Source organism: Oryzias latipes, chromosome 9, assembly GCF_002234675.1.
Source record: "Oryzias latipes chromosome 9, ASM223467v1".
In the NCBI taxonomy this organism is placed as follows: domain Eukaryota; kingdom Metazoa; phylum Chordata; class Actinopteri; order Beloniformes; family Adrianichthyidae; genus Oryzias; species Oryzias latipes.
In genome coordinates, this window is record NC_019867.2 from 18284718 (window position 1) to 18299462 (window position 14745).

Consider the following 14745-nt stretch of genomic DNA (forward strand, 5'->3'; position numbering starts at 1 on the left):
GACCAAACATTAATCCCAGACTATTTTCATCAGATATTAAAGCAGAAAAGTGTACTCAGACTTTGTCACTTTGTGAAAGTATGAAAAGTAAACATGAAATTTAAAAAAATAAAATAAAACTTGATTGCTATTTACACAAAGTATACACTTTAAGATGTCTAAAAATAAAGTCACACTGGGATAAAAGTTTTTTCTAATAAAATTAGATTTGTTTATAGCCGAATGCACTTTTTTCCTTGTTGAAAATCAATTTTAAGAGTTTGGTGATATGATTCAGACTTTATTTACAGGAGGAAAGGGAGGGGTACGGTCCCCGGCTGGACCCTGCGCTTGCGCACTTCACAGTCTGTCTGCGTGTCATGTTAAACGTTAGAAGTGTAGACAACATGTCCACCGTTGCAGCTCCCGAAAACAATAACGAGGAGCCTGGGCTTCAAGGTACGTTTCTTCTCTTACCACTTCACACTTCCCGCAAAAGCCGTGCGACATTTTTTGGAGCGCCAGCACTGCTGAACGTTTAAAATGCGCTGGGGATGTTATTGTGGAAGTTGCACCGCGGATGGAATTTCCTCGTTCTCTGGGCGTGGCGGAGCATGATGTTGTTTTACGTCAGTGAGATGTTAGCCAATTATATTTTGTTTGTATTTGATTGACACTCAAGTCAACCAATCACGCTCAACGGTCTGAAAGAGGTGGGCTTTGATCAACATGAAAACAAGTTTAACACAAAGGAAACAATAACGTTACCCCCCCCCCCTTTTTTGTAAGTGATTCTCAGTAATAATAAAAACATTTAAAATTGGTTTAGGATTTAAATGCATTGATTTTAAAGTAACTGTCTTTTAAAAACTCTACGTTTGGATGTGTCCCAAGGTGCATTGGGGCAAACGAATGCATAAACACATTTAAGGCAATACTTTGCGTTTAAAAATGGTTTTATACAGTGTGTCGGGTTTATAATGTAGATTTAAATACTATATATATAGAGATTCGACTGTAACAAAGCTGTAATGTCGTCGAGGCAACCCGTACGTCACAGTTATGTAACGAGGGCAATGATAAACCAAATGTGCCCCTAAATATCAATATTTCTCGTCATACTTTTATTTGGTTTATATTTTTGGCTCACACACCCGCAGATCCCAAATAATTTGCTCAATTGTGGTTTATGGGGCAGTGGCACAAAGAAAGGCATGCCATCATGGTTGCACCAGACTCGGGAGGTGGGGCGGGCATGAATGCTCATCGTTGGGCAATGTGGGTCACATGTTTTTGTGTGTTTCTGTGAAAAGTAGTTGTTTTGCTTGCATTCAAACACTGCAAACCCAAGTTAATTTCCTTCATCTTTGTGTTTATTTAGGCTCCTGGGTAGAGTTGGAGCTGAATGGTAACACAGGGGTCCAGGGTGAGCCAATCAGCTTATCACTAACACCTGCCGCAGATCAAATAAATGCCAACTCGAGCATAAACCAAAGTCTCCAGACTTTGGAAGTAGCTGAAAGTGCTGAAAGCTTGATTGGAGGACTAGAGCATGTGCCATCCTCCTCATCTATTCATAATGGAGACATGGAGAAGATTCTCTTGGACGCTCAGCACGAGTCCAGCCCAAGTAGCTCTTCCTGTGATAGGTAAGAAGTAACACAGAGTGCTTTAAAACATTTTTTCCTAAACTTTAAACAAATGGTGATTACTTATTGTAATTACATTGTCCTAATATGCTGGCACAGTCCTCACAGACCTCCAAGTCCAGAGCGTGATGATGAACAGATAACATTTGATGTGGAAATGTCCAGTCTAAGAGGGAGTCAGGTAAATGCAACAAATCTATCAACGGTCAAACTTTGAAATGCATCCAGTTAGGATCAATCTTTACTTTAACATTGCAACATTGATTAATTGGAGTTGAAAATGAGTTTTTCATAACCAAACAAAATAAGTTTGGGATTGGAAATTTAACAAATAAATCAATAATTATTACAATTGTGTTCAAATCAAATCTAATTGTGAAGTTGTGAATTGAAATGGAATTATTTCTGAAGTTGGCCCCAGTATTTTTGTTTTCTCAGCTGTATTTGCATTTATATTTTTCTAGTCAGAGGAAGACATTACAGAGAAGGAAAGAGAGGACGACATTTTGATGAACAGAGAAGTAGACTGGGTCACTGATTGGTCCAGCAGACCAGAAAATGTTCCACCAAAGTAAGTTTATCTTTCCCTTTCTGAATATTCGACTCTCTGGTGTTTCGGTTAATCCTCTTGGGGTTATTCTTCTCAGGGAGTTTCACTTCAGGCATCCCCGTCGCTCAGTATCTCTGAGTATGAGAAAGAGTGGAGTGATGAAGAGAGGTGGCATCTTTTCCTCTGAATTCCTCAAAGTTTTCATCCCTTCCTTGCTAATCTCCCACATCTTGGCTCTTGGGATTGGGTGAGTCAGAAATGTTGCAGTTTTGCCTTGAGGAATAACATGCTAAGCTATGTACACACCACCCTCTGCAATATGCGTTCAATCGGCCACTTCCAGTGTCAAGTTTATATAAATGCGCGTAATAATGCGTTGTGAGCACTGACCAACTCTGTTGTCCACGTGTAGCTATGCAAGTTTGGTAGCGATGTATAGGTTTGGCTTACCTGATGAATCAAGACACGGCGACGAGCCTGACAACGTCTGCATTTGTTTTCAAATACAGATGAACCAAGGTTTTACATGATGGTAATCCATATCCACCATTTGCAATGTTGCTGGCAATGAACCAAACCCTTTCACTTTCGTGCCCAAATCGTGAGATTTTGCACCAAGCCGTTTCCAACTGTAGGTGGGCTAGTAAACAGTAAAAAAGAAGCCCCTCCCTGCTTGTCCATTGAGAAGACCATGGGCTAGACACATGTTCAAGAACGTGTGTCAAATAGCTTCAGATTTTTTTTTGTCATCATGCATACATGCTTTTAGTTTGATTGAAAGTCCTCTGCAGACTCTGAACTTTAAAAAAGTATCTTTTTCTGATGTATGTGAATTAGAAAGCATTAAAACTGATGTTGCATTGTAAAGTTTTAGGAAGAAAAACATACCCCCCCCCCCCCCCCCCCACAGTTTTACCAGCACCTCTTTACGTCTGTCATTTTAAATTCAAATAATTCCCTTTCTTTCAGCTGTTAACATTTTACAGATTTTATATCTTTTGTTTTTACCTCCAGAGTCTACATTGGGAAGAGAATCGCCACAGCTTCCACCAGCTCCTACTGAATAGAAAATGAAGCATCTCCTCATGTCTTCAAGTCCTTTAACCCATGCTCCTGTAGTCAAGCTATCTTTCCTATCCAATCAGCATTAACAGGTGCCACATTTTAGATGTACTCATATTAGTTATGGACTTTCACTCCATTGGATTTTGACGCTAGGGGCCATATTGTTGTAAACTGGCTTAAATCTAGTTTTAAAAACAGACACTTCTATGTTGTCTGATGGCTTCAAGTTCCCTTTGCTTGATGTAAAACATCACGTCAACAAGTATGTGTTCTATTTTCCCCAAAGCTTTTCTTTTGTTGTCCTAAATGCCAGACAGGATAAACCATTTAATAGCACTATACCAAATTGGGTTTGGGAACAGACTCACATTTTGAGCTAAACACTTTTGCCCATTGACTTAGAGGTTGAGCGGCGCTGCACGCTGGGTTTAGCTTTTAAAGTTTGCACATTTTTAAGAATTGAAGTCTGATCTTGTTGCTGTTGACAGCAGCTTTGTCTTCTCGAGGGTCAACAGGCTGATTGAACCATCTGGCATGTAGCTTGACAATTTTACTATGAAGTAGTTGGACTGTTTTATGATAGTGGAAGGCAATATACCAGACTATATGCTATTTTAAAGAATTTTTTGCCTACATATCTTTAACACAGCGGTAGCAAAGTGCCAAATTTATATCTTTCACCTTTGCACATTGGTGATTTGAGTTAGGCTTTTTTTTCTTATATGTTTAGATATTTTAAAATGTAGTTGTGTGTAATCTAAGCTGTGATCTGCCCTGATTAACACTTGTCCACATTGTATATTTTCTGTAAGAGCAGATATTAATGTTTGTTTTATCTGATGCATTGTGGCAGTGTTAAGTGTATTTCCTTGTTGCTCAACTGCTAAAGTTTAAATAGCGGACACCAACACAGCAGAAGGGGGTATTTGCAGGGCATCCTTGAAGAGTGTTATCCGACTTAAATGTAGATTTCAGTGTATAATAAATTCACTTTGTGTGACCGAATAAAATGATGTATAGTATCAATAAAACATCCAGCTAGAGGATCAAAATCATTTCCTGAGGAAAGTGCATGCATTTCTGAATGTGGATCTTGACACCATGGATCCTCTAGAAGTGTTTGTAAGCTGATGGTGTCATAACATAGTGAAAAAAGTATCTGCTATTGTGTAAATTATTGGCTGGAAATCACTTCACCAGGATTTAATGCATGATGCAAATGATGATAACTCATAATGTGTACATGTGGTCCTTGCAGGCTTATGTACAGTTGACTGGTGTGCAATACAGAGTGTTTTGGAATTTGAATAAAGTTTGTACTGTATACAGTGGCTTTTGTTTAAAAACAGATATTGGTATAATTGCTTTAAACCTCATGACTTGTGCATATTACATATATCAAAAGTTATCTTAAACATTTAAATGACATTTGGTTAAAATATTACATTTCTATCTAGGTATCCTCTAAACCTGGTTTCTCTTTTTTTGGGGGGTGGGGGTAAGTTTATTTATTCACATATAAAATTTGTATTTAATACATGTGGGCAGCAAGGTATTTTTTTTAAAAATGATTACCGTACACAGAATAGTGCAAAAGTTGGTGAATACTACGGCTTTAAAGCATGTAACTAACGGAATTGGTGAAAAAGCACAAACTCTTGATGAATATAGAAGGACATTGTTTAAATGGATGGTGCCTTGTTTGAAGGTGATCTTGTTTAGGCTACATAGAAATAAAATATAATTTTATTAATTTGAATTAGACTTAAAACCAGTTTAGATTTTCATTTTAGGATTTAAAGGCTTCACTAAAAGTATTGTTAAAACCAGTGAGAAATGAGAGCAGCATAGTTTTGTTTAATGACGAATTGGTAGCAAATTAGCAGGAGGGAAAAACACTAAAAAATAACATAACCCCTGAAGAACTGGTGCTGGCATGTAAGGTGTATGCAAAAACATATTTTAATTAAATGTAAGGATTCTTAAGCATTTTTACCTGTTTTACCATTGTTCTTTTTTTAAATAGGAAATATAAATATATGTATTTTAATGTTGACTTTTAACTATTTTAATAGAACATATATACCAGGAGTTATCAGTAGATATAGTAATAGCACACTGAATTTTCTGTGTAAAATAAGTAAAGTGTAAATAAATGAATACATATATATATATTCTTTTCAGAATCACTCAATTCTGAAAAGAATATAAATTTATTTTCAGAATTGATTGATTATTGTTTACCAATTTCTAATTCAGGGCCTCCAGTATGCTCTTGATCGCAAAAAAGTTTGATAATAGGTCATCTATTACATTACTCCTAAACAGAAATATATGTAATATTTCATTAATAAAACTAATTTAAAAAAAGAAAAAGACATTTGCGCCCTTTTCCTCGCGCTATCGGAGCGCGTGAACAACCGCGTCCAATCAGTAAAGAAACATCTGAAGCCGAGCAAGGCGGGGCCAGTGCGCATGCGCCGTACCTCTTTGTGGCCCTTGTCTGAATTATGGTTGCCAGGGTTTAAGATACCTTCTGTAGTGCTAAATTAAAAGATAGTCCAATTTGATAAATGCACAACGTCTCATTTTACATAAGCTGTCATTCGTAGACGCGTATTATCGGCTGATATTTGCGGACACAGGCACTGCTCTGCCTGGGCGTCGACTGGCCAGCAAGCACAGAGCATCCATTCATCCTTTATTGGCGTCTGAGCGTTTCTAATCAAGCTAGCTGTCGTTAGCTGAGAGGCGGCGGGGAGCAGCGCTAGAGAGGGAGCTTTAAAATGTCCGGTTACCAAGGAAAGAAGAACATCCCACGAATTACAGTGAGTATAATCGTGCTTTCATGTAAATCCCCGCATTCCCTAAGTTCTGGTCATCATTAAACCGTCGGCGTACCTCAATTATAGTTAATGCTAGCGCCTAGCTGATCAGAGACCAGGGATGAGAGCCAGCCAGCGGGGTTTTTAAGGTTAAATTCCGTTGGTGCGAGTTATTAATGTATAAGTCTGAATTTTAAGGAAGGAGTGTCTCTGGCATCTGCAGTGACGGCTCTCACTGCCTCCAGTCTCCTCAGCATCCTCCTTCCTCTCTGGCTGCATGGATCAGCAGGTCCCTTCATTCTCATTAGCTGTCATCCTCAGTCTGAATCTTCCAGCCTTTTCTCGCTTTGTTTATTTCTGTTTACATTTCGAGGTATGACATCTGAAAGGGCTATAAATAAATAATAATCCGCGTAGCTTTAATTTAGGGGATTGAGTTGATTGGGGCTGAGTGTCTCTGCCCTAAATTCTCAATCACGTCAATAAGTTCACAATCTATTGTCTTTATTTGGTTAAGAACATCATTTTAAACACAAGTAGTAATTTATTATTAACAAAAATAATAGTTTCATTAGAAATAAAGAATTATCTACATTAAAAACCAACAAAAAAACTCATTTCCTATCAAAAATATATATAAAATAAGGAAAACCTACCTGTGGATTTGATTAATCAATATTGCATTTTCCATATAAAGATAGATTTGATCTATATAATGCTTTTTTAAACCAGCTCTAGCTTCAAATAAAAATGCTGTGTTATAAGCTGTTCACAAATTACAGCCTTTGTTGGTTTATTATTTTTTTTATCCATGATAAATTAGTTTTTACCACAATGATATGTTTTATAGCCGTCCTAATATTTTGCATTATTTTAGCTGTCCATCTACTGAAGCTGAGGGTAGCTTGGTGTACTTAAATCAATGGACTGTTAATCCTCTACATTTGATTTGGTACACATCCTCTTAAGGATTTGATGTTGGTATAGACAGTGTTGCTTCGCTCCTGGCGCTGTGTACATTCAGCTCATAGTAATCAGCTCAGCTGAAGGAGTTCTGGTCATAGAATTTTTCAGACAGTAGTGCTCTTTGTTTGTGTGCACATCTTTTACGTTCAGTCTTTTAAGGACCTGAAAGAGTACAAACTCTGCAGCATGTTATTAGAATCACGTGTACAGTTTTTATGCCTCATTACAGACCTCTAAGTCAATTTACTGAAACGCTTACGTATTTGACCCACATAATGGTCCATCTAATGCATGCTCACAGACACTGGAATTCAATAAAAAAGTATTATTTTCTTGTGCATTTTGCAGTAAATGCTGTTATTTTGTTGGCCCCCATTCTGTTCTGTTCTGAGAGGCCTTAGAAAGCCGGTAAGAAAAGTAAGCCAGGATGAGTTTCCCTTTTCAAATAGTTTGGGTGGAGCTAATTGTTTGTCTCATTATGAATTTTAGTTGGAAATTGCACAATTTTGAATGTAATTTGTAAGAACGCATGATCCAAAGTAATCTCTATTGTTTTTAACACAGGACAGAAACAGGAATGGAGTGGTGCAGATGCCTCTGAGTGCACGGGCACATGTTAAACTAAAGAGTCCTCCTTGCTTCCTAAATAAAAGTGTTACTCGGCTATGCTGCTAAAATGTAAACTTGCCCGCTAGCTTGCTACCATTTGCTGGAGGTTAAAAGTGACTAGGGATGTAACCAAGTTAATGGATACATCGACTTAATGAACCAATATCGACTGTGAATTGTATCAGCAACCACTCATTTTAATATGAATCAAGTTGTGGTAAGAAGCGTTACACTCCTAAAAATGGCTGCTTCTTTAGAGGTTAACTCCAAACTGAGAAACGCAAATGTACTGGAGTGAATTTGGAGAAAATTCTCTTTTCAGAGTGACCGTCTCCTCATCAAAGGAGCCAAGATTGTGAATGATGATCAGTCTTTCGTGGCTGATCTATACATGGAGGATGGAGTCATCAAGTAAGTTCTGCTTGAGGATGAACAGCGGCTCTTTAGTGGATGTGTTTTCTTAGGTCAGCCTTTTGTTGTTTTCTCCAGACAAATTGGGGACAATCTCATCGTTCCAGGGGGTGTGAAGATTATCGAGGCCCATGGAAGAATGGTGATGCCGGGAGGCATCGACGTGCACACCCGGTTCCAAATGCCCGACAGGGGCATGGTGGCAGCAGACGACTTCTACCAGGGCACCCGCGCCGCTCTGGCTGGGGGCACAACTATGATCAGTACGCACGGCTTGCTGACATCCAAATATGACATTACAGATGCTGTCGAGCACATGCTGGAAATAATCCTGTGTGTTTGTACACTCTGCAGTCGACCATGCTGTGCCCGAGCCTGGCACGAGCCTGGTCTCTGCTTTCAAGCAGTGGAGAGAGTGGGCGGATAGCAAGTCCTGCTGTGACTATTCCCTGCATGTGGACATCACTGAGTGGAACAGTGGCACCCAGGAAGAGATGGAAACTCTTGTGAAGGATCATGGTATGCAGGGTCGCTGCCAAAATAAAGTTTATATCTTAAGTTTGTCACAAATTAACACTTGACGAAGAAAAGAAAAGTAATTGAATGAGCCTGCTTTTAATCTTTTATCTTGTGTATTTGTTTTACTTTCCTCTGGGGTTTTCCTCTTTTACTCTCTTTGTTCTGTTCTCTCATAAGTTTTCTATCTTCAGGTGTCAATTCTTTCCTGGTCTATTTGGCTTATAAGGATATTTTCCAACTTTCTGACTCCCAGGTATGCTGGGTGGGATCTCTGTAGCCTGCTGCAGGTTTTAGATGACTTTTCTAAAAAAAAAAACAACATAAAAAAACATGCCCTTCTTTTAGATGTATGAGGTTTTCAGTTTCATCAGAGATCTTGGAGCCATTGCGCAGGTTCATGCTGAGAATGGAGACATAATTGCAGAGGTAAAGAACCACAGCTCTCGTGTGTAATCAACTGTTTTTTTTTTTGTGTACAAATTATAAACTTCTAGTTTGGATGTTTTAGGAGCAGAAACGTATATTAGAGCTTGGGATCACTGGACCTGAAGGCCACGTGCTAAGCCGTCCTGAAGAGGTAAGACTCTTAAAAAAATGCTGTTTTTGTTTACAGAAAAAGAGAAAATAAAAAAGAAATTGTCCTGGAAGAGCGAAGAGGCCCCTTTTTGTGTTTGACCTCCCGTCACGTTCTGCAGGTGGAGGCCGAAGCGGTCAATCGTGCTGTCACTGTAGCCAACCAGACCAACTGTCCTCTCTACATCACCAAGGTGATGAGCAAAAGTGCTGCAGACGTCATCGCTCTCGCCAGAAAAAAGGGTAAGAGGACGATTCCTGCCTGTCCTGATCTGGAAGCTTCTGCTCTGCGCTCACGTCAGCATTGCTGCTCACGTAGGAGCTGTGGTTTATGGAGAGCCCATATCTGCCAGTTTGGGGACAGACGGTACTCATTACTGGAGTAAAAACTGGGCCAAGGCAGCAGCCTTTGTCACCTCTCCCCCGCTCAGTCCTGATCCCACCACCCCTGATTACCTCAACTCTCTGCTGTCATGGTAAGCACTGTGGGCAGGGACCCGCATAGCTGCGGCATAACACACAGCACTGCTGCCTTCTGCATTTCACTTGGAATATTTTGTGGCTATGTAAAAACACGACACATTGAGGTTGAAAAATATAACGGATTTCATCATAAATGACCCATACTGGAGGTACAACCTGGTCCTCTTACTTTTTTCTGATCCAGTGGGGATTTGCAGGTAACTGGCAGCGCTCACTGCACTTTCAAGACTTCCCAGCGTGCCGTAGGAAAAGATAACTTCACTATGATTCCTGAAGGCACCAATGGCACCGAGGAAAGAATGTCTCTTGTCTGGGACAAATGTGTGGTGAGCTTCATTTAATCCCTTCTAATGGAAACTATTTTAAAGGTTAGACTTCATCAAGCCTGCACTGAACCTTTTGAGTAGGAAGATTTTGTCTCTGCAGTTCATGAATTTTTCTTCTGTTTTCAAAGGTGACTGGGAAGATGGATGAAAACCAGTTTGTGGCAGTCACTAGTACAAATGCAGCCAAGATCTTCAACCTGTACCCCCGAAAAGGCCGCATTGCTGTAGGTTCCGATGCTGACCTCGTGCTGTGGGACCCAGATATGATGAAGATCATCTCTGCCAAGAGCCACAACCTGGTCTGAAGTCTCTCTATGCTTCACACTTCTCTTATAAGGTGACTTCTCCACTGCTTGTGATGGGCTCGAGCGCCAACTCTGACGACTTTTTCTTTCAGTCTGTTGAGTACAACATCTTTGAAGGGACAGAAGTGCGCGGAGGCCCCCTGGTGGTCATCAGCCAGGGTAAGATAGTGCTGGAAGATGGGAACCTGCACACCACAGAGGGCTGTGGGCGCTACATCAGCCGGAAAGCGTTCCCGGACCATGTGTACAAGAGGATAAAAGCTCGCAGCAGGGTGCGCTTCGGTCTGAAGCTTCTTCCACACGTTTGTGACGCACGGCACTCAAGTTCATCTGTCTGTTCAGCTCACAGAGCTGCGAGGAGTCCCCAGGGGTCAGTACGATGGACCAGTGTGCGATGTGGCCGTCACTCCCAAGGTGATTTCCACGGTTTCCTCGGTGAAGACCTCCCCTGCTAAGCAACAGCAGCAGCAGCAACAGCAAGTTAGCCAACAGCCAGTGCGCAACCTTCACCAGTCTGGATTCAGTCTGTCTGGTGAGTGAACTCACAAATGTCCTTTGTGTTAGTTGACCTCTTTCACAGAAGTGTTTTGTTTCACTGCATCTTTGTTTGTTTCAGGCGCTCAGATTGATGACAATGTTCCTCGCCGCACCACTCAACGAATCGTGGCTCCTCCTGGTGGCAAAGCAAACATCACCAGCCTCGGTTAAGTTACGTCCTCCAGGCCGTCGCAGAACCAGAACCCACAACTATCACTCACCATCCCCCACTCCAAAAACCCCACCCAGTCCAAATGTACTCCCACCCTATTACCATGTCACCCGATGCAAGAAACAAGTCTAATTTCCTCTTTCAGTATTTTGAAACCATCATTTTTTTACCTTTTGCTTTGACTACATAGAAGGAAATGGGTTCATGCATCTTGTTGGTAAACTCTGTTAGGCCAGAATTTTGAAAGGAACTTGCCAGAAAAGGAACTTATATGACTTTTTTCTTAATGTCACTGCGTTTTTATTGTTCTGCGGTTTAACATGAATCTCTTCAGATGAACCTCATTTGTTTTTCAATCTAGTAAAACCTGAGTTTCTTGATGCAAATAATTCTAATTTAACTCAGAAATGTTCTTATCCTGTTTATCAAAGATCAGATTGTAGAATACGATTCAGAACGGTTATTCATTTTTGATTTAAGGTTTTGCAGTATTATTCTTTTTTGTGTTCTTTGTTGAGCTCAGCAGGTCACTCAGGTCTTCCTGCTGATTATTTAAATCTTTTATTGAATTGATGTTTTTTTGTGTTGTGAAGTCGTCCCAAAACAGCCCTAATTGCACTGAAACAAATGGCGTTAAAAGGTTTAACTACAAATTTGATGTTTCCTTGAACGTGTTGGGAGGGGGGAGGGGGGGGTAATTGGGAAAAACAAACCCCGTTTTTTTCTGTTTTTGATTGTTTTAAAACTTTTTCTTTACCTGTTTTTTCTGTTTTCCCCGTTTTTTTTTCATTTTTTCATGTTTTTTTTCCAGTTTTCCCCCAGTTTTTCCCCACTTTTTTTTCTTTTTTTTTGACCGGTTTATCCCCCTATTTTCTTACAGTTTTTCTTCCTGCTTTTTCCTTGTCTTTCCCTATTTCTTCCCCCGTTTTTTCTTGTTCTTTCTCCCTCTGTTTTTTTGCCAGTTTTTTTTGGTCGGATGTTTTCCGCCTTGTTGGCTTGTCGGAGCAACAAACTTCCAGTAAACAGGCCGACGTTCTGAACAACAGTTGAACTTTGTGAAGAATTTGGAGAGGCTTTGCTGTTGACCTTTGCTGCTCCTGGTGTTATTTGAGCATTGCTGCATGTGAACAGAGGATGTCCGTCCACATCCGGGCAGCTGCCCTGTCAGCTTTGTAAAGGCATCAGCCACGGTAGAGAAACCATTCGCCCTCTTTATACAGAAATTGTTTTGCACCTTTATCAATCCAAATGATATACATGTACGTGAGCTTGCAGCTTTCTCGTATCGGTTGTGTGTTTTAATAGGTTTGTAACCACTTGCTACCCTGTTTTGTAAGATATTGACAGCACACTGTATCTATGAAGGCTCTGACAAAGGGAAAGAGAGGATCTTTGAGACCTGATGAAATGTATGTATATGAAAGCTTCCACAGTATGCCGCTGATGTGTCTGCTGTTCTTGGTGTTTGTGAATGAAGTCACAGATGATGTATATTCCCCCCCCCCCACCCCGTGGCCAGCATCAAACACAAGATTCACCCTATGTAGTAACTGTGAAATGAAACTGTTAAAGGGTTGCCAGTCATGCAGGAACTGCATAACCTTACACTAAAACTGGCTTATTTTGTCTTCTTTGCCTTGTTAAGTGTAGATTTTGTATGCAAAGCTATGATGTGAAGTGATTTCTATTTGAGGGACATTCTTGGAAGTTGTATCGAGTTGTAATGTTGAACACTGTCGTTTTCCCTCTTCCACTTTTCGAGACGCCGTTCATGTCTGTTTGGTTGGACACCACATTGGGGAGGGGGCGGGGTCATCGATCTTGTCAGAATTTGATCTGTGTGTTGATGTAAGTGGATTAAAGCAATTTAAAAAAAAACTGAATTCTTTATTTGAAAAATAAAAGTGATCATCCTTTAACGTAAGAAAAGGATATTTAACTACATAACTCTACAAACACCGCTACGTTAAAGTCCCCACTCCGATCATCTCTTGATCTATTGTAAAAGTGTTCCCAGTGGTCTCTTAATTGCAATTATGCGCTTTTTAGGCAAAATCAAAAAATCATTGTCATTTTTTAGGACATAGTTTCTGCAGAGCAGCAATAGTTTAATAGAAATCTACCTCTGACTAAATGATGTAAATAGAGGTTGGCCATAGCAGTTATGTTTCTAAATTTGTTTCTACACGTATTTAATATATTTTTACACTGTGAAAATGTATTTAAAAAAAACTCCTTTACTTTTTAAGAAATGCATTGAATTCCATTGCCAGTAGATGAACTGCAGACGGACTGGCTCTGGCTCTGTGTGTTTGTGCACCAAACCTGTTGTGTTTGACTGCATCTTCACAGTGGGTTAAGTAAATGAAGGGAGACACTAGGTGGAGATGCAGAGCCTTGACTCAGAGTCTCTGCATGAGAGCGACTCTTTGATATTCCAGCTCCTTTAATGCTTCACTCACCAGTAAGCTGTCTGTAAAGTAATAGGAAAAAAAAACATCAAGTATGCCACACAGAGCGTGCACACACCAATGAAGTTATAAATTAGTTTAATAGAAGGGCCTTAGCTTACTGATAGTTCTCCGATTAGTAACAGACATGATGAGTGCACTGATGCACCCACAGAGAGGAATTTTGCCATGTGGGCATTTAAACCCATGAGAAAGAGAAGGGAAAAAGGTTCATTTTTGGGGGTTTTGCGATGTTAAAGCCTCCTGGGGTAAGTGTGCAAACATGAGTCACCCGCAGCACTTGCAAAGCTTTCAGTCCACTGGAACCTAGAGACTGCTATTATAGGATCACACTCCCTCCCATAATTGATCCGTCATGACACACAGTGTCCTTCGCGTTAATAGACTGAGCTTCAAAAATCTACCTCAAAGAATGACTTCAAATCTAAGTCGCTGAAGAGAACAAGTGCAGCGTAAAGACAATCAGTAAATAAAGAGCATGTTGGATACACAAGAATCCACCCCTGCACCGGAGCAGGGAGGGGCCGCATGAGACACAGAGATGCTCGTGCTCTGCTCTCCGTTCTCCAGCTGAATGTGACGAAAGCTCCAGATCTAGTTATGGTATTCATTACAGTCCGTTTGGAAGATCATATATCTTTACAAAGCCGTGCACGGAGGGATTTTTTAGCTGAGGTTTTGTTCATGACCACAGCACTTTCTAAAATTACAGATAATACAGCAAGAGATCAATTAGGTCATCAGTACCATCTGTAAAATATTGCCAGAGCAGGTTGCTCCTGTCCTAATGGCATCTGTGCGTAGATGATTTACAGCTTCACAGACATGCCAGTCAATGACAACAGGGACACTCACAGGCACTCTGGCTGCCGTGCCGGCATCATCCCCAGTGGGAAAGCTGTCGACTCTACTTCTATGAGTGAACTTAACATTAACAACTGCATCTCTTTCCACCCACTCTCTGAGAGGGAGCGCATCTTGCTGCTACAGAGAGACTAGCCACGAGGAAATAAATCAATGAAGCTGGCAGCGGTTGTCTTCTCACCCTTTGATGCTTCTGCATAAACAGAGACACTTTGCGGTCCTGAACTCGCACTAAACACTCTGTTTCTCACTTTTGGATTTCACTCGAATCTTTCACTAAAAAAGCACCCACGCTGAAGCTTGGTGAAGACCTCGACGTGGATATTGAAAGACCAAAAAAGACACACAAAAAATGCAGAAACAAAAAAGAGGCCCAGACTGAGAGAAGAATGTCGGAGGCTGCGTGAGACTTATCTTGACGTCTCTAAATCTGGTAGATTT

At 40.5% G+C, this 14745-nt stretch overlaps 2 protein-coding genes across 3 annotated transcripts; both read left to right on the top strand.

Moving 5' to 3' along the window:
• The first annotated feature begins 313 nt into the window (after positions 1–313).
• LOC101174197 (BCL2/adenovirus E1B 19 kDa protein-interacting protein 3-like) lies at positions 314–4574 on the top strand. Its single transcript, XM_004072502.3, has 6 exons — positions 314–438; positions 1361–1628; positions 1728–1809; positions 2093–2199; positions 2276–2425; positions 3193–4574. The coding sequence occupies exons 1-6, from the start codon at positions 360–362 to the stop codon at positions 3239–3241; spliced, it is 735 nt and encodes a 244-aa protein (XP_004072550.1). The 5' UTR covers positions 314–359; the 3' UTR covers positions 3242–4574.
• A 1136-nt stretch (positions 4575–5710) lies between these two features.
• LOC101174435 (dihydropyrimidinase-related protein 2) lies at positions 5711–11248 on the top strand. 2 transcript variants are annotated; one of them, XM_004072503.4, is made up of 14 exons: positions 5711–6071; positions 7966–8054; positions 8133–8317; positions 8409–8573; positions 8765–8826; positions 8919–8999; positions 9082–9150; positions 9269–9389; positions 9466–9622; positions 9814–9955; positions 10084–10254; positions 10353–10532; positions 10603–10792; positions 10877–11248. In XM_004072503.4, exons 1-14 carry the CDS (start codon positions 6030–6032, stop codon positions 10966–10968), a joined length of 1746 nt encoding a protein of 581 aa, XP_004072551.2. In that variant the 5' UTR covers positions 5711–6029; the 3' UTR covers positions 10969–11248. The 2 variants fall into 2 exon arrangements, with proteins under 2 accessions (XP_004072551.2, XP_023814348.1); XM_023958580.1 differs by lacking the exon at positions 5711–6071 and having other exon boundaries at positions 7975–8054; positions 8162–8317.
• The last annotated feature ends 3497 nt before the right edge of the window (positions 11249–14745 follow it).